The sequence below is a fragment of the Cervus canadensis genome, chromosome 21 (genome assembly GCF_019320065.1).
Source record: "Cervus canadensis isolate Bull #8, Minnesota chromosome 21, ASM1932006v1, whole genome shotgun sequence".
Taxonomy (NCBI): domain Eukaryota; kingdom Metazoa; phylum Chordata; class Mammalia; order Artiodactyla; family Cervidae; genus Cervus; species Cervus canadensis.
In genome coordinates, this window is record NC_057406.1 from 57,640,534 (window position 1) to 57,661,619 (window position 21,086).

Below are 21,086 nucleotides of genomic sequence, written 5' to 3' on the forward strand. Positions count from 1 at the left end.
ACAGTTGTAATGTTGCCTTTTTTTGGGGGGGGTGGTTGGGGGATTCTAAGTATTCATTCATTACAGCAACCACAATGTAGCTTTGAAAAACATAAAGCAGATCATGTCATTCTCTGCTTAAAATCCTTCAAAAGCTTCACATTAAACTGAGAATATTTTTCGTTTATTCATTGAACAAATACTTATTGATCTCCTCCTACACACCTAGCTCTGCTCTAAGCAATGTCACAACTTGTACAGAACTTATATTTTAGTGGAAAGAGACAGACGATAAAGTATACACACTAGATAATTTAAGATAACAATGAGAGAGAGTGAATGGTCAGGCTATGTATATGTGGATAACTTTAGACTGGTGTGGTCTGGGAAGGCTCCTCTGAGAAGTAAACTTTGTCCCCATGATCGGAATGAGAAGGTGAAGATCTGGGTCAAGAGCACTGCAGATCTGACAGTGATTCCACACCTGAAGCTGAGATCAAGCTCCATAAGTTAAAAAATGAAAAGAATGCCCAATGCAGCTGAAGTTGACACTAAGTAAGAGAGGGGTAGGAGATGAATTACAGAGGTAGGCAATAAGCTCATATAAACATACTCCTAAATCCATACAATGAGATATTCTACCAAAAAAACAAAGTACTTATACATGCTACAATATGGATGAATGTTGAAAACATTATACCAAGTGAAAGAAACCAGTCACTAAAGACCAGATACTGTATGATTATGCTTTCATTAAATGTCCAGAATAGGCAAACACACATAGACAGAAAGCAGATCAATGGCGCATGTGTGCAAAGAATGGTAAAGTGACAGCTAAAGGCTATGTATGAGGTTTCTTTAGGGTGGCATTTTTAAGAACAACAATTACTTGAATCTTGTTTTTCAAAACTGTAAACTGCAATCCATTAGTGAGTTCAGGAAATCAATTCTGGTCAATCAATTGTTAGTCACAATCAACAGTTTTGGTTTTTTTTTTTTTTAATGGAATAGAATGGAAAATATCACAGAGCTAAGAGTAACAGGCAAATTTAGCCTTGGAATACGGAATGAAGCAGGGCAAAGGCTAATAGAGTTTTTACCAAGAGAACGCACTGGTCATAGCAAACACCCTCTTCCAACAACACAAGAGAAGACTCTACATATGGACATTACCAGATGGTCAACACCAAAATCAGATTGATTATATTCTTTGCAGCCAATGATGGAGAAGCTCTATACAGTCAGTAAAAGCAAGACTGAGAGCTGACTGTGGCTCAGATCATGAACTCCTTATCGCCAAACTCAGACTTAAATTGAAGAAAACCACTAGACCATTCAGGTATGACCTAAATCAAATCCCTTATGATTATACAGTGGAAGTGAGAAATAGATTTAAGGGACTAGATCTGATAGACAGAGTGCCTGGTGAACTATGGACGGAGGTTCACGACACTGTACAGGAGACAGGGATCAAGACCATCCCCATGGAAAAGAAATGCAAAAAAGCAAAATGGCTGTCTGAGGAGGCCTTTCAAACAGCTGTGAAAAGAAGAGAAGTCAAAAGCAAAGGAGAAAAGGAAAGATATTCCCATTCGAATGCAGAGTTGCAAAGAATAGCAAGGAGAGATAAGAAAGCCTTCTTCAGTGATGAATGCAAAGAAATAGAGGAAAACAATAGAATGGGAAAGACTAGAGATCTCGTCAAGAAAATTAGAGATACCAAGGGAACATTTCATGCAAAGATGGGTTTGATAAAGGACAGAAATGGTATGGACCTAACAGAAGCAGAAGATATTAAGAAGAGGTGGCAAAAATACACAGAAGAATTGTACAAAAAAGATCTTCATGACCCAGATAATCACGATGGTGTGATCACACACCTAGAGCCAGACATCCTGGAATATGAAGTCAAGCGGGCCTTAGAAAGCGTCACTATGCACAACACTAGTGGAGGTGATGGGATTCTAGTTGAGCTCTTTCAAATCCTGAAAGATGATGCTATGGAAGTGCTGCATTCAATATGCCAGCAAATTTGGAAAACTCAGCAGTGGCCACAGGACTGGAAAAGGTCAGTTCTCATTCCAATCCCAAAGAAAGGCAATGCCAAAGAATGCTCAAACTACCGCACAATTGCACCTATCTCACATGCTAGTAAAGTAATGCTCAAAATTCTCCAAGCCAGGCTTTAGCAATATGTGAACCATGAACTTCCAGATGTTCAAGCTGGTTTTAGAAAAGGCAGAGGATCAAATTGCCAACATCCACTGGATCATCAAAAAAGCAAGAGAGTTCCAGAAAATGTCTATTTCTGCTTTATTGACTACGCCAAAGCCTTTGACTGTGTGGATCACAATAAACTGTGGAAAATTCTGAAAGAGATGGGAATACCAGACCACCTGACCTGCCTCTTGAGAAACCTACATGCAGGTCAGGAAGCAACAGTTAGAACTGGACATGGAACAACAGACTGGTTCCAGATAGGAAAAGGAGTACGTCAAGGCTGTATATTGTCACCCTGCTTATTTAACTTATATGCAGAGTACATCATGAGAAACGCTGGGCTGGGAAGAAGCACAAGCTGGAATTAAGACTGCTGGGAGAAATATCAATAACCTCAGATATGCAGATGACACCACCCTTATGGCAGAAAGTGAAGAGGAACTAAAAAGCCTCTTGTTGAAAGTGAAAGAGGAGGGTGAAAAAGTTGGCTTAAAGCTCAACATTCAGAAAACTAAGATCATGGCATCTGGTCCCATCACTTCATGGCAATTAGATGGGGAAACAGTGGAAACAGTGACAGACTTTATTTTTTGGGGCTCCAAAATCACTGCAGATGGTGACTGCAGTCATGAAATTAAAAGACACTCACTCCTTGGAAGGAAAGTTATGACCAACTAAGATAGCATATTAAAAAGCAGAGACACTACTTTGCCAACAAAGATCTGCCTAGTCAAGGCTATGGTTTTTTCAGTGGTCACATATGGATGTGAGAGTTGGACTGTGAAGAAAGCTGAGCACCGAAGAATTGATGCTTTTGAACTGTGGTGTTGGAGAAGACTCTTGAGAGTCCCTTGGACTGAAAAGAGATCCAACCAGTCCATCCTAAAGGAAATCAGTCCTGGGTGTTCATTGGAAGGACTGATGCTGAAGCTGAAACTCCAGTACTTTGGCCACCTCATGCGAAGAGCTGACTCACTGGAAAAGACCCTGCTGCTGGGAGGAACTGGGGTCAGGAGGAGAAGGGGATGACAGAGGATGAGATGGCTGGATGGCATCTCCGACTCGATGGACATGAGTTTGAGTAAACTCCGGGAATTAGTGATGGACAGGGAAGCCTGGCGTGCTGCGATTCATGGGGTCACAAAGAGTCGGACACGACTGAGCAACTGAACTGAACTGAACTGAAGAACACAATATGGATAAGTAATTTTGGTAAGACTAATTTAACTCTTATGTTTGTGTATGTGTGTGTGTGAGTGTACTGGGTCATGATGTAAAAGGTATCGTTTACTAGAAATTGCCATCTTTTTTAAGCTTGAAAGTGCTGAGCTAGACCTTGAACACCCTTACTATGTCCTCCATTGCAAACCTCCCCAAGGAAAGAAAAACAGCCATCATTTCTTTGCCACTGAAACAAATGAGTGTGACAGAAAATGCACTTACTATTGCCCATGGCTCCCAATCAAAATAAGCCCTAAAAGTTCATTTGCAAAAAACTGGACAAAAATAAAATTCATTCCAGGGATTAAAAAAAAAAAAGATAACTGGTGAGAAAAGGGGAAATTAAAAATCCTCAAGAAGAAAGAAAATACTTTTGGGATAAAAATCTCTTAGGTAAATTTATAATCTTCCCTCTAAATTAAAAGTAAGGCTGCTACTCCATATTTAAATCCCTAATTATCTCAGTCACATCTGTCATCTTTTTTGAAATTCCCATTTTGTCGGAATCACTTTATCATGTTCATATAATAGCTCTTCGACAGATTTTTAGAAAATTGAAGGAAAAAACTTTTTAAGGAGCCACTGAGTAGCACTTAAAAAATCAGAGTTCTAACACTGTGACATTAATTTTCTTTATATTAAAAATCAAAAATTATAACAGGAAGTTTTATTTCAATCCTCATGGGCATGTTCTTCTTGACACTCCCAGGAAAGCAGTGTTCTCTAAGCTAAACAGCAAATCATAATCATAGTCCATAGTGTAGCTAGCAAGTAAAAGTAAGTAAATTCATAAAATAAAAAAAAGATAAATTGTAGACTGTAAGTTATTTTAACAAACAAAACAGGAAGAAAACTTGACAGAAGTTCAGTTATGTAAGGAACTTCCAGTTCATATGAAGACTTTTCGTGCTGTTACATTCTCCAAAGATTCCGTAATATCTTATCTTGCCATAGGAAGATGAGAACATCCCCATTTAAAGAGGAGAGAACGCTGACAGAAGAGTACAAGAGGAAACTACAAGACACAGAGGCTGAAAATCCAGGGCTCAAGTCTAACTGTGCCGCTAACTATGTGACAAGGGGAAATTCATTGAAAAATCTCTGCTTTGAGGGACAGGGTGGGTACAGAGGGAGAGGGGGGTTCAGGATGAGGGAACACATGTATACCTGTGGCTGATTCATGCTGACGTATGGAAAAAACCATCACAATATTGTAAATTATCCTCCAATTAAAATAATTAATTTAAAAAAAAAGTCTTTTCCTAGTAAGTCCAATGCTAGGGGTTTCCTCAAAAAAAACAAAACAAAACAAAACAAAAACTCTACTTTGGTTTTCTTAGCTACAAAAGAGGGATAATAAAGCCCGACCTTCCTAGTAGAGCTATTGTGAAGATCAAAACTGAATATACTGACACCTGGAAGCACACACTGTAAACTGCACAATAATTTACTAACATTCCGGTTCCTTAGCTGATTCAACACCTGAACCCAACCAAGAGTCTGTGCTCTCATCTCCAATGTCAATGTCAATACTTCATGCCCATAGGTCGAGTGTGGGCAATGCACCAAGCCATAATCCCAAACCTTATCATCCCAGTTAAGGGGTGCTTAGCTGCTCACTCATGTCCAATTCTCTGCGACCCCATAGACTGTAGCCTGCCAGGCTCCTCTGGCCATGGGATTCTCCAGGAGAGAATACTGGAGTGGGCTGCCATGCCCTCCTCCAGGGACCAGTTAAGGGGATACTCACTCTATTTCTTTAATCATAGCTAGGATGACCACACATCCCATTCATCAAGATCTGCCTCAGACTATTCAACGGTAGCATCCCTCTTCTCTCTCAAAATTGCCCCAACTTGAATGATAAACTATATGCAGTCACCCTAATTACAGCAGATATAACATTGTAGCACCAAGAGGTGACAGGCAAGGTCTAGGTTTAGGACTCCCATTGTAGTTCCTAGGGGCCCCTGAAAACCATTCCAAACAAAAAAAACCAACATTAGCAGAAATAATAAGTTTCCTATGCAGAACTAAGGCCCCTTCTAATCAGTCTGCTGTTCCCAGGTCCCTCCTGAATAAAAACTCTGGTGCTAATGCACACAAATATTCTCTCCTTCAGAGAACATTACAAACCCACAAAATATTCCAGCCTTAATCAACACTTGGGAGCTCTATCATAAACATGTGCATATACACATAAATCACAGAGCTAGGAATCTAAACCATGACATTATGTCATCAACCTAAAATTCTGCATGGCCTGAGATAAAACATTCAGCCTTTCTGAGCAGGTTTTCACTTCTGCTAATCTAGAACATGTCTGTCTCCTCCACTTCCACGGAGAGACCACATCAGCAAACACTGTGATGTGCTCGGAGTGCTTTGTAAAAGCAATGGAGTGCCATCCTTGAAAGCCTTTAACTGATTGGGAAAGAAGGCTGAGCTGAAATTGCATAAAAAAGCAAAACCTCTACAAGGGGACAGGTGGGTTTTTCTCCCCTCCTCTCCTTCCCAGGTTTTTGATTCAAATGTGTTACCAGGGGTGTGTGTAACAGGGTGAAAAGTGTCACCGTAACGGTGAAATGCTGGCCCACTTAGTGCTAAGGAACTTTGTTGTTATAATTCTTAAACCAGGGTCATGGACTCCAAGATTTATAGTTCAGTGTCAAGGGATCTATGAAGCCCCCAAATGATAAATAAATAAAGTGAGTGAGCAGAAATACTGCACATGACCACATTTTTCTTTGGTAAGTCAATAATGGCCAGTATAGAGGAAAGGACACTCAAAAACAGAGGACAAATTTCAGTGCTAATTCAGCTACAAACTTGTATTGTTACCTTGGATAAATCACTTTAATCTCTGTGTGCCTGTTTCTTTATCTTTCCAAAGGAAATACTTGCCTTATCCATTCAAGAGGTGGCGGTGAGGATAAGAGGAGAAAATACTGATGAAAGCCCCACTTTGCAACAGTCAAAAGATTGTCACATTTATCTCTTTGAAAATCACCATTAGAAGCTGAGAGGAATTTTGTCTGGAGATGGTTCCTATTTATTTAGAAAGGAAATGCCAAAAAATAAGGAAAAGCAAATAAAGATTCACATAATTAAAGTTCACCTTCAACTCCACTCTCCGGTCTCTGGATGTGCTGAGCCAAAGCACTCTGGGGAGGTGTTCAGTTTCTGCCCAGCTCAGGCTGCTCAGTGACCAGTGTTTCACACTGATAAATGCCTCCCAAATCTCAGAGCACAAAGTGAGAGTTCGCAAGGTTAGGCACATTAATTAGCAGGATTCATCTGGATTCTGTATTCACCAAATGCAACAAGCAGCCATTCAATATTTGCCTCTTTGCACTACACTAAGGTCTCTAATTCAAAGATCCAGACAGAAAAACAAAATAAAACCCAAGAAAGTAAACTAAAATAAACCTGTCACCATCAGAATGTGCCTCAAAGTAAATTAAGCAGCTTTAAACCACAGCAAAAGGGTCTGCATAGGCCCACAGCAGAGACAGTATGAGCAATAAATGTGCAGGCTACAGAAGTGGGTCCCACTGCAAAAGAAAGGAAAAATAAAGTAGTTCTAAGCAAAGACTACTTTTTGTGCTTTAACAAATTCTTCTTAATTCCTTCTGCTTAATTACTTACTGATCTGTAATCCCCACAGGAAGACACATTATACAGTACCTTTTCAGATTCTTTTAAACTTTGTTAAATCTGTTCCCCATACTTAACTTCAATTAGTTTTACCTTCCTATATCTAAAATAAGCCTATATCCAAAATAAACAACATTTGATAAGCAAATATTTGCATTAGTACACAAAAGTAGACTCAGAGACCGACCACGATCCCTTATGTTTTAAAGGTCCTAGGTGAAAAGTACAGGGTGAAATAGAAAATGTCACTCATTTCAAAGCAGCCCAGAGGATTGTAGTGTTTTATTTTGGCTGCAAAAATCACCTGGAGGAATTTCTAAATACCTGAATGGCTAAGCCCAATCTCAGACTCACTCAATCAGAACCTCTGGGGCCTAGATCTCCAGGCAATGGTACTTTTTCTGTTATATGGCCAGGATATAGAACTGCTATCAAAGGACATGAATTTCACAGTTTACAGAAGCTCTAGGGCAAATCTAAACCAGAAAGAAAAAAGGAAGACCTTCTACATTATCTTTAGGTCTGGGGTAAATGACCATCTCTTTCACCAGAAGCTCCCATAGGGAAGACCTTCAGTGCCAACAGGGATCCCACTGGGAGATGAACACAGAGAGGAATAGCACTTTCTCTCCCCTCCTTTTTGCCATACCCTACCTGGACCAGTCTGATGCCAACTCAACACCAGAAATGCAAGAACTGAGCCAATACTTCCAAATCTGGAAGGCCCTCAAATAGTGCTGTTGACTATGGCGCCATCCTGGTTTTTAAGCTCAGCTTCAGGGGTTTTGATGAGATTTAATTAAGTTCTAGGAAGGGAAACTAGGTCAACCCCTTGGTCGAGCATTCTGATAACGCACATCCCTTAATGTGCATTACTGGACAAGTCTAATAATGGTGATTTTTTTGGACAACCCTATAAGGAATAGTGGATAGGCATTCAAAGATACACATGATGGCTAGAAATTCAGAGATATTTCTAGGAGCTACCCTTTTAAATCTCCTGAAGAGTTTCAATATCTTCAAACAGCAGGAGGTAAATTCCAGAGGCTAGGTGTCTTACATCATTTCTCTGAGGCAGCCTAACCTGTTCTACCCTAACTCTGTCAGCCTCACCAGATCCGAAAAGCACAAGGACAGGGAAGGCATTTTACACCCTTGCCTAAACCATACTGAGGATGTCTTGGCGGGAGATGGTTTTGCTCTAACCCACAAATGGGACCCGGGCTTTCTCCAATCATCCTCCCTATCTAACAAAGAAAGGCAGCAGAAACTTCCCTGATTAAAACCATAAGGCTGAATTCTCCCAGGGACAAGAATGGAATTTTCTTGTTGCTGATTACTGCAGGGACTCCAAAAATCTGTGCAGGCAGGAGCTAAGTGGCTGGGAATAAACAGACAAGTCTAACACAAAAGTATGAGACATTAAGAAAATCAAGTTAAAAAATTATCATGTAGCCTGTAGAAGAAAAAACAAAAGCAATTACAACTGTGCTTGAGTGACTTTCCCCCAATAATATCCACAATTTCAATAATGTGATTACAATACCTTTAGGGTTAAGAAGTATGTTTTATATATGGCTAATGTAGATTCGTTGCTGAAACTAACCAAATCACTCTCCAAAATAAATAATTCCAGGAAATGCTCTCTATCATGTAGCATTCTTAGATAAAACACACATATACCACATCTGAGTTATAAACAACTTATACCAACCTGGCTGTCCCGTGTTGGGAATCCATGATAACCTGGGGTCAGAGGCTCGTTCTGAGACAAAGAAAAGAACAGAAAACCATAAGACAAAAGACAGTGTTAAGAATCATCAGAATCATCCACAATGATCAGACATAAATTCCTGCAGTAGTTCCTAAGGTATTCCATTACTCTACTCCACTCTACCTATATACATCTCTGAGTTAAGCATGCAGGATAGCAAAAAAATCAAAAACAAATAAAAAACAGTATTTGCTTAGGAGCACTATCCATAAAGCACTGTGTTCCTCCTCGTCCACCTAAATGTTTGCTTCTCAGTGCCTCTCCAACAGAGCACTCCAGGGATTTGGGGCAGATCAACTCCTAACTTCACACTATGGGACTCCAGCATGTCTGGCCCCTGAACTCTAAAAGCCAGTAGCACTCCCGAACACTGGACAACGAAAAACCTTTACACATTTCCAAAAGTACCCTCGTTGGGAAGGGGACAGCATCACCCCTACTGAGAACTGCCTCTTGACCTGGACAAGTTTTGTCCCTTCCCTCTATCAATCTGCTTTCCTTCAGTTTTGCCCCTGTTCCAGACTTCCTCTAACATCCTACATCCTATGGACTCAAGTGACTCCTAATATGTATATGTGTTAAATTTATTAGGTTATTTGCACAATTTACTTTCCATATTATTTATAATTTAATTCATCTTTTTGTAAAGGTGTATCATACTGAGTAGGTCTTCCCAGGTGGTGCCAGTGGTAAAGAACCTGCCTGCCAATGCAGGAGACGCAAGACACATGGGTTCAGTCCCTCGGTCAGGAAGAACCCCTAGAGGAGGGCATGGCAACCCACTCCAGTACTCTTGCCTGGAGAATCCCATGGACAGAGGAGCCTGGCAGACTATAGTCCATGGGATCGCGCAGAGTTGTACACAACTGAAGTGACTTAGCACGCACACACACACATCATACTGAGTGCCTGATCTTCACATTAACCATTAAATCAAGATCCTTGTGGGCTAGAATGGTAACCAATAGAAGCTATGCAAACCCTAATTTAGTATAAGGTCATACAATATGAGCACTCACTAATGGCTTACTTGACTCATTCAGTCATACACTGAGTATCTAATATTTTGAAAGAACTGTTTAGATGACTGACAGAGTAAGAAAGATGAATAAAACAAGACCCTTGCCTCCAGGGGAACTTTAAAGTGGGAGGAGATACACATGCACATAAAGATGTAAATGTGTTTTTGTAGTTTTTTCAAGGTACGCAATACAGCTACCTGAAAGATATTCATCCTCTTCTTCAATTCATTTGTATTTCCACTCCTACTAGCAGAAGGTTAAGTTAAGAAGAATTTTCATCAATAGGACCTTCTTTTATGACAAAAGAGTGAACCTTTCATCTAATGGTACATCTGCTTTGATTTTATCTACATCTTTGATCATCAAAAGTCCACACTCCTTTCAAAAATATGAAAGCAAGGTGTCAACTTAAGCTCCGTGCATAGACCCCCATGTCTTGTTCATCATGATTTCCCCACAGTCAAGCACAGTGTCTAACACATGCTGGACATTCAAAAGAATGTATAAATAAATAAATGAGGTTCAATAATGAAAAATTATTAGGCATCCATTAGAGCATAGAAAAAGCAAGAAAATTCCAGAAAAACATCTACTTCTACTTCACTAACTATGCTAAAGGCTCTGACTGTGTGGATCACAACAAACTGTGAAAAATTCTTCTAAGAGGTCGGAATACCAGACCACCTGACCTGCCTCCGGAGAAATGTGTATGCAGGTCAGGAAGCAACAGTTAGAACTGGACATAGAACAACAAACTGGTTCAAAACTGGGAAAGGAGTATGTCAAGACTGTATACTGTCACTCTGCTAATTTAACTTATATGCAGAGTACATCATGTTAAATGCAGGGCTGGATGAAGCACAAGCTGGAATCAAGACTGCTGGGAGAAATATCAGTAACCTCAGATATGCAGATGACACCACCCTTATGGCAGAAAGAGAACCAGAACCAAAGAGCCTCTTGATGAAGGTGAAAGAGGAGAATGAAAAAGCTGGCTTAAAACTCAACATTCAAAAAACAAACATCATGGCATCCAGTCCCATCACTTCATGGCAAATAGAGGGGGAAACAGTGTCAGACTTTATTTTTTTGGGCTCCAAAATCACTGCAGATGGTGACTGCAGCCACAAAATCAAAAGACGCTTCCTCCTTGGGAAAAAAGCTATGACAAATCTGAACAGTGTATTAAAAAGCAGAGACATTACTTTGCCCACAAAGGTTCGTATAGTCAAAAGCTATGGTTTTCCAGTAGCCATGTACGAATGTGAGAGTTGGACCATAACGAAAGCTAAACGCTGAAGAACTGATGCTTTTGAGCTGTGGTGCTAGAGAAGACTCTTGATGGCATCACCAACTCAATGGACATCAGTCTGAACAAGCTCCGGGAGTTGGTGATGGACAGGGAAGCCTGGCGTGCTGCAGTCCATGGGGTCACAAAGAGCTGGGCACAACTGAGTGACTGAACTGAACTGGACTTCAAGGAGGTCAAACTAGTCAATCCTAAAGGAAATCAATCCTGAATATTCATTACAAGGACTGATGCTGAAGCTGAAACTCCAATACTTTGGCCACCTGATGCGAAGAGCTAACTCATTAGAAAAGACCCTGATGCTGGGAAAGATTGAAGGCAGAAGGAGAAGAGGACGACAGAGGACAAGATGGTTGGATGGCATCACTGACTCGATGGACATGAGTTTGAGCAAGCTCCAGGAGATAGCGAAGGACAGGGAAGTGCTTCACCTGTCCTGGAGTGCTGTAGTCCATGGGGATCACAAAGAGTCAGACACGACTGAGCGACTGAATAAGCATTCACAGATGATCACTGACTCACAGACAATTCAAGTTCTCCTTTTTTATTCCTAAGTCTCTATTTTGGACATTTATAAATTGTCTTCCCAAAGACAGTACACCAAAGATAATTGCCTTTAAAAATGATAGGTGCCAAAAAAAAACAAGTGATAGGTGCCAAAACAATCATGAGAAAGAACATAGTTGAAGGGTTCACATTACAAAGTTACAGTAATCAAGACAGTGTAATACTTTTAAGAACAGACAGACAGACCAATGAGGTACAACCAAGAGTCCAGAAATAAACCCTTGCAGTTATGATCAACTGAGTTTTAAAAAGTATGCCAAGAAAAGTAATGGAAGAAAGAATAGCCTTTTCAACAAATGGCACTGGAACACTTGGATATCTCGTGTTGAAGAATAAAGCTGGAACTCTGTCTTACACCATATACAAAATTAACTCAAGACAGATCACAGACCTAAAATCACACAACACTTAGAAGAAAACAAAGGAAATCTTCATGACCTTTGATTAAGTAATGGTTTCTCTGATATAACTACAAAAACACAAGTGACAAGAGGGAGGTGGGAGGGGGGATCGGGATGGGGAACACATGTAAATCCATGGCTGATTCATGTCAATGTATGGCAAAAACCACTACAATATTGTAAAGTAATTAGCCTCCAACTAATGAAAATAAATGGAAAAAAAAAAACACAAGTGACAAAGGAAAAACAGATTAAATGAACTTCATCAAAACTTAAAACTTCAGTACTTCAAAGGACACCATCATTTCTGGGGATCTAATACACACATAGTGATTACAGTTAACAAGACTGTATGATATACTTGAACTTTGCTAAGAGAATAGGCTGTAAATGTTCTCACCACACAGACACACACAAAGATAATTATATGACATGATGCAGGTGTTAGTTACAGCTATGGTATTAATCATTTTGCAATATACAAGTGTATCAAACCAACAAGTTGTACACATTAAACTTACACAATGTTAATGCTAATTATGTCTCAATACAGCTGGGGAGGAAAAGATACCATCAGGTTAGACAACAGAATGGGAGAAAATATTTGCAAATCCTTTGTCCAACAAGGGACTTGTATTCAGAACATAAAAGAACTCTTAGACAAATAATCCAAATTTTTAAACGGGCAAAAGTTGTAAGCAGGAAGTTCTCCAAAGAGGATATACAAATGTCCAATAAGCACATGAAATCAACACTGTTGGTCATTAGGAAAATGCACATCAAAACCATAATGAGATAACACACCCACTAGGATGGCTACAGTCAGTCAGACAATAACAAGTATTATCAATGATATGGAGAAACTGGAATCTCACACATTGCTGTTGGGAATGCAGAATGGTGCAGGCTCTTTGGAAACAGTTTGGAAATCCCTCAAAATATTTAAAAAAAAAAAAAGTGACCATGTGATCCAGCAATTCCACACTATGTGTAACCAAGAAAACTGAAAACATACATCCATAGAAAGCCTCGTACACAAATGTACATAGCAGAGTTATTTCATAATAGCCAAAAAGCAGAAATAATCCAAATGTCCATCAACTGATGAATGGAGAGAAAAGTGTGGTACATGTATAACTGAGTATTTTTAGCAATAAAAAAGGAATAAAGTATTGATAAAACAAAGATGAACTTTAAAATCATCATGCTGAGCGAAAAAAATCAGAGACAAAAGCTACAAACTATAATTTCATTTATAGGAGATATTCAGAATGGGCAAATCCATAGAGAAAGAAAGAAGATTAGTAGTCTAGGGACTAAAGGGGTGACTGCTAATGGGTACTGTGTTTTACTTTTGGTGATGAAAATGTTCTGGAATTAGTGATGATGGATTCACAACTCTGATTTTGCTGAAAACTCCAAAACACTAAACAACACTAAAAACACTTTGAAAGGGTGTGATTTATGGTCTGTGAATTATAGGTTAATAAACTTGTTATTTAAAAATAATAATAATAGGCAATGTTGGCTGGCTATTCTCACACTAATTTTTACAGGGGAGACACCTGTGGCTTTGTTGTTTTACTGAGTTGCTCAGTCATGTCCAACTCCTTTGTGACCCCATGATTAGGATCCTCTGTCCACGGGGATTCTCCAGGCAAGAATACTGGAGTGGGTTGCCATTTCCTCCTCCAGGGGATCTTTTCAACCCAGGAGTCAAACTCACATCTCTTGCGTCGGCAGGCAAGTTCTTCAGCACTGAGTCACCTGGGAGGCCCACCTGCAGCCTAGACCAGAACAAAAAGAACAGAGCTCCTTCCAGAATCCCCAAGAGCCGGGTTCATTCCCTCCAGATTTTAACAATGCTGATGATAAAGATGATGATATTGAGCAATCAATCAGGCACGGTTTTAGGATGATGAGGAGAGAGGGAAGAGAAAGTGGCAAAGAGAAGAAGATAATAAAACACAGATAATAGGTGGGAAAGGCAAACTTTCAACCCAGGTCTGTTGGATTCCAAAGCCACTGTTTGTCCCATTTTATCAAATTATCTTTTCTAATCATGCCATATTATTCCTTTACAATAATAATCATGCCATGTCATTTCTTTACAATAAATTTCAAGACTGAGAAAGGAATTAGAGGAGTAAGAAAGTCACCAAATACCCCAAAAGCACCATTAACAAAGATTCATCACTCCCAGAGAGACTATCCCATGTATACACTCTTTGAGTTCAACAATGCACAACACTTTTTATAAGGGAAACAAAACAAAACAAAACAATCCTCCTACAAGCAAGCACTGTCAAACCTTTAACAGCAAAGACAGGTGTAATAACAGGTGCACAGAGGTGTGCCAGAGGAAGTGGACTTCCTCCTTCACCTGCTTAGCAAAATGGCTCTCCTTTCTCCCCCACCTCTCACCCCCAGAACTCTCCAGCCCTCAGACACGTCCTGCCTCACTGAAGGCGGCCTACTTAACGACACAGGCTTGTTTTCCTTTTTACTTTTACGGTATATATACCTGTCCCTTCAAAATGCATGAACTTTGCATGTTTTTGAATTTTATAGAAATGAATCCTATTGCATAGCAATTTCCTTCTTTTCTCAATATTCTGAGATTTATCTCCACTTATGCATGTCACTACATTTCACTAATTTTGACCACTGCTTAGTTTTCTATATTATGACTATGTCACAATTTATTTATCCCTTTTGCTTTCCTGTTAACAGACTTAAATTGTTCCCAGTTAAACTCACTAACCACACTGCCTGTGAACATTCTTTCAGAGCTGAGGTATCACCTTCCACCCATACACTGGCAAAAATAAAAATGTGACAAACTGGCAAGAAGAGGCAATAGACATCTTCACATCTAACAGTACGAATACAAGCATATTAGGAGTACCCTTTTGGAAAGCAACTTTACAATAATTATTAAAATATTAAATACTCATACCTTTTTGTAATTTCATATCTCTGATTTCTTTATCTACTCTATAGAGAATCACCTGAACTTGTGCTCAAAGAAGCATGTTGGACCATAACAAAAAGAACAGGGATCGTTCCAAAATCCCCAAGAGCCTTGTTTGTTCTGGAGTCTATACATTTACTACAACACCATTTCCTATAGACTTTAACAATGCAACTGCAAAGGGTTTTTTAATTCAGTGCTATTTGCAATACTGAAAAACTAAAAAGAACCTCAATTATAGGGAAACAGTGTTATCAACTATTGTATTGTTTCAACATCCTCTGTTGAACTCTGCAAGCTTTTTATTTTTTTTTTTCATTTATTTTTATTAGTTGGAGGCTAATTACTTCACAACATTGCAGTGGGTTTTGTCATACATTGACATGAATCAGCAAGCTTTTTAAAAGGTAAAAAATCTCAACAAACTATCTCAAGTCATACTGAATGACAGCAAAATAGTCGGTTGCTATTCCTTTAAATCTCAATACAAAAGAGGTATTTCTATGGGCTTCCCTGATAGCTCAGATGGTGAAGAACCTGCCTGCAATGCAGGAGACCGGACTCAGTCCCTGGGTCAGGAAGATCCCCTGGAGAAGGGAATGACAGTGAAATAAATCAGTGTGCTATTCCTTTAAATCAAAATACAAAAGAGGTATTTCTACATGAATATAAAATCATAAATAACTGCACAGAGAAGATCTAGAAGGATATACAACAAAGTTCTAACAGTGGTTCCCTCTAGGGAGAAGAGTAAGATTTGTGGAAGGTTGACAGGGCATTCTCTATGGGAATTATTTGAATATACAAAATGTAAAATTCATGTATTAAGAACCAAAACAGTCACTATTACCAGTGTTTCATAATGGTTTATACAAACAGGTATTTTGTGCAAAAACACCTTCATATAATCTTATTTAGTCCTCACAATGCAGAAAATGGGTTTCATAACCCTCATTTTACAGGTGACAAAACTGAATTTCAGAATGATTAAGTGGTTTGCTGAAGACCAAACAGCTAATGATAGTGGTCAAGCTGCCTTCAGATTCAGGTCTTTTAACTGTATACCTAGTACTCTATTACCTCATGACAACCTGTACAAACCAGTACTGGTCCTGGGAGAGATTGATATAATTGTCTAAAAACGTGCAGATCTGAGTTTTTTAATCAGAGTGAAAATAGTTGCTGAAATGTATTATTTTTTAAATTTTTTATTTCATATTGGAGTACAGTTGTAACAATGTTGTGTTAGTTTCAGGTGCATGGCAAAGTGATTGAGTTATACATTAATAACAAATTTAAAGAGGAGATGAAATTACATGGAACAGATGGGACAGAAATCAGATGTGTTTAAACTCCAAAAAGGAAAGGCTTTAGCAGCTGTATTGCCATGAGCAAGAGTTATTGACCTAGTAAGACTGGAAGACTTAGAAAATGACCGCCAAGACATAGAAGCTGCTCAAAAAAAAAAAAAGAAAAAGAATATGTAAGAAATAAAATACTAACCATAAGAATTTTACTACAGGTCAACAATTAAACCTGTTTAGAAGCTTCTGATTAATTAATATATGTAACTGACAAATAACTGTGATGGATCGTGAATGTACAACAGACACTGAAAGAAGTGAAGAAAAATATTACCTGATTTTTATATTCTTCACTGGCTGCTTAGAAGCTCCCACTGCATCTATGTTTGAAGAATCCACTTAAGCAGAAGCATCCTTCATTTATTCAGTAAAAGTGGATTTAACAACTGCTTTATGACAAGTACGGTGCTGGTATCCCTGCCCTTGAAGAGCTCTAAGTCATAATAATAACAAGATAATGTGATTGATAACACAACTAACATCTATAAAAAGAACTACAGGACTCCATAAGATCTTTTGGAAACGTGTGTACTGAAGTTGGGGGTGGGCGATAAGTGGTAATAGCCTCTAATCTCGTATCGGAGGACAGGATCTCCACACTGTCAAGGACCGAAGAATGCTGAAAAGACACAGTGGATTTTAAAACCACTCCTCTAAATGCATTCTGAAAATCATCAACATCATTTCTAAATGATTAAACACATACAAAGAGCCAATAATATATTTGCGTGTTCCAAATTAAAATCACCTAGAATACTGAGCCTATTAGGTACAATAGATCAGCTTACCTAAGCATGCTTTTTTAAAGAGAGGCACTAAGAGGACTCAGTAACACTGAAGATCAAAAACGTCCTGCTTTCAGTACAGAAATACAGTAGTGATATAACATACTAGCTATAAATCCTAAGCAACGATCAACAAAACTCTGAGGAGTCTAAGGAAGATGCAACTCTGCCAGCCTCCCCTGGTTTCACCCACTTAACAGGCCATGTGTTCAGCAGCCAGAGATTTATCACAAGAGTATTTTTTTCACTGGTTTCTATCAGTGATGAAGGTTGTCTAGGAACAGGAGCACAAAACTGAAAATGTACAAGAAAGCTACATTAAGCAATTAGAAAAAAAAAAAATTAACCCACCTTACTGTCTTTCTTTTGTATCTAACAAAATCAAACCCGCTTCACAAAATGGAAGAGGAAGAAAAATATTGAGACTGGAACAAAATAAGTTCTTACCATCAGGCAATTTGGGAAGAGGAAAGGAAAATGAAGCAAAGGAAAGTAAGAATGAAGCTGTCCTCTGACAAACAAGCCTGATCAACGGTACTAAGTTTTTCATTGACTGACTCACTCTCAGTTGAAAACTAATTTCATATTACCTTACATACATTTAACAGTGGAGGGAAAAATTGATTTAGACCATATCAGCCAGGGAAGAAAAGCAAATCAAGTTTCGCAGGTATTTCAATACCTTTGTTTTGCAGCCCAAGTTACTTGAAGTCGTAAGCCTATTTTTGAGTGGGGACACGGAAGGGAACACCACAGGAACTGAAGAGGCAGCAAAGTTCCACATGTTATTATGTACAAAAACCAACCCTAGCAACAAGTACTTCTGAGTTAGGAAGAGAGACTGCTTAATAACAATAGATCATTATTCTGTGTCCAAACCATACAAGGCTCAAGGTATCCAAAGGTAAGAGGACTTATAAGGGATATGAACCTGGTAGTATCTAACAACACAGTCCCAACAGAAAGTGCAATGGGTAACTGGCAAGCTAAACTTTCACACTACTATATGCTGTGCTTAGTCGCTCAGTCATGTCTGACTCTTTGCAGCCCCATGGACTGTAGCCGCCAGACTCCTCTGCCTATGGCAATTCTCCAGGCAAGAATACTGGAGTGTGTTGCCATTTCCTTCTCCAGGCATCTTCCCAACCTAGGGATCAAACCCACGTCTCCTGCACTGCAGGAGGATTCTTTACCGTCTGAGCCACCAGGAAAACCCATAATAAAACAAAACATAGAGTAATTCATCCCACCTCCCCAACAAGAAAACTGACAGCCAATACCTCTTTGTTACATTCACCACTTCCACCCCAAATATCCCATTTTTTTTAAGAGCCAGTTCATTCTGGGGGTGCTTTATCTCAGCCCTAGGGCTGGTTGCTATTATAATTCTTATAATATTAATTTAAATATTAACTTAATATTAAAATTAATTTTATGTTAATGATATATTATCATCTATCACATTATTACAGTATATCTGTTACATCTGTTATTCCTTAGAGTTCATTCTACACCTTACAAGCCAATCCCTTATTACTTCAATCTGCTGTTACAATAAATGATTCTTTATGTTAAATTCCTTGTTTAAATTACTTATAGTCTCTTTGTCCTGATTGGACCCAGACTGATACAGATGAACTGAAACAAAATGGTAATAGCCACTGATTTCACACAGGACAGACATTATGTTTCATATTTTATATACATTATCACTCTATATTCTCACTAAAACTCTATAATGTATCTCTCAACAGTAAGAAAACAGGCTTAGAAAATGAAGTAATTTGTTTATGATAATGCAAATCCAGGTTGGTCTAATACTCCAGCCCCTGCTGGTTCCCTACTATAACATTTATTTTTCCTCACAGAATCTAGCAACACTTTTTAAAGAACTAAACATCTATGTCCTGGAGAAGAATGAACAAAGCAGTTCTGGCTGCTATACTTAGAAAGGGCAGCTTCCAAGGTTGGCCCTGAGTGGTGCCTGGGAACTGAGATTTCAGGAGGGTTCTATTCCCAGAACAAGTTAAGAGTGGCTCACTGTGCCTAAACTGTGCAAACCATATGGTTGATGCTGAACACTGCTTTCCTTCTGGGAGTCAAGAATCCGAGCACATGCTAGGCAGAGGGTGCCAAAGTGTACAACCCTTCCCAGCTCTGCCCCAGAAAGAAAAATTTCCCCACTAAGGCTCTAATGAGCTTCCCCAGTAGACAACATTGCCACCACTGGCTGAAGCAGAGAAGCACACCCCGTGTGACTGCACTTTACCACCATGCACTTTCTCCCTTGGTGATTTTGCTTTGTATCCTCTCGCTGCTATAAATCATGGCCATGAGTATGTCTAGACACTGAATTCTGTAAATCCCAGCAAATCACTGGAGCTGGGGTAGTCTTGGGGACCTCCTAACACAGCCTGTGACATGCCAAGTATTTTATTAAATGCAGAGGACACGAAGATGAATGGGGCCTTTCCCTCAAGGAATTTGAGAATCTATTTAAATTTCCCTTCTTTCACTTCTCTGATCTTCACTTCTCAGTCTGTTCACCACTTAAAATAGATCAGATACATTTCCTTGAGCTAAATCTCATTCTTGGTACTGAAATGATGCTAAATATTTAATAAGTCCATCAGGCAAAATCTGAGATACAAAGCTCTAATAAACTCGAAGGCCACACATATTTTCTTTTTACCTTCCCCATCACATTGTGTTCCTCATTAAAAATGAATTGACAAACCCTTGTACACTGCTGGTAGGAATATAAAATGGTGCAGCTGCTACAGAAAATTGTTTGGCAGTTCCTCAAAAAGTTAAATATAGAAATACCACATGGCCCAGCAATTCCACTCTTAGGTATATTCCCCAAAGAATTAAAAATAAGTACTCTTGCCAGCACTTGTACACCCTATGCAAGAGCTGAAAGGTGGAAATAACATAAATGTCCATCAGTGAACAAATAAATTATTGTATATACATACAAAGGAATATTACTTGGCTATAAAAAGGAATAAAGTGCTGAAATATGCTATAACATGAATGAACCTTGAAAATATGATGGTATATGAAAGAAGCCAGACACAAAAGGTCATGTATTATGCAATTCCATTTATATGAAATATCAAAAATTAGCAAATTTCTAGAGGCAGAAAGCAGATTGGTGGTTTTCAGACTGGAAGGAAGGGGAAAGTGACTGCTTAACAGGTGTGGGGATGCTTTGGGGGTGATAAAAATGTTTGGAACTAGAAGGGGGGTGGCTGCGCCACATGTGAATGTACCAAAGAAAACCAAACTGTTCACTTTTAAAAGGTTAATTTACATGTTATATGAATCTCATCTCAAAAACAATTTTTGCAAAGCAATACAGTATACAATATGGCAATAATGATGTTATTTGAATGGGTACTTGTAGCTTGAAAAAAAAAAATCAACAATGACTACAATAGACATAGATTCAAAACAGTGCTGTATCTCCATATACACCCTAGAAAACTATCTGAAAACTCAAGGTGGTTCTAAGATATGGTAGAGCATGTATAACTGATGTAGTGGAGTATGTATAGATTTTCTTCCAAAACTCATAGAAAATAAAATTATAACATTACTATACATTATAGTTATTATAACTGTATTATTGTAATTATGAAATATTATTATATAATATTGTATATTACTTTGAATAGCATGCATGCATAAATAAAATCAATATTTTAAAGACATTTGCCTATTTCATCAACATCCCTAAAAATTTATATATTTTGGTAGGCTGATCTTTTCAATGGAAAAACAATTTAAAGCCTTATATTTGGGGTTTCC

General features: G+C 38.7%; 1 protein-coding gene across 22 annotated transcripts in view; it reads right to left on the reverse strand.

Moving 5' to 3' along the window:
- The window catches only part of RBFOX2 (RNA binding fox-1 homolog 2), a 286,473-nt gene that overhangs the window by 193,365 nt on the left and 72,022 nt on the right, over window positions 1-21,086 (reverse strand). For all 22 annotated transcript variants that reach the window (XR_006264103.1, XM_043439948.1, XM_043439950.1 and 19 more), the window contains exon 2: window positions 8,792-8,842. Coding sequence is in view for 21 of the 22 variants with exons in the window: in XM_043439948.1 (XP_043295883.1) it covers window positions 8,792-8,842 (51 nt within the window). In the remaining variant the exon portion in view is untranslated. The remainder of the gene's footprint in view (window positions 1-8,791; window positions 8,843-21,086) is intronic.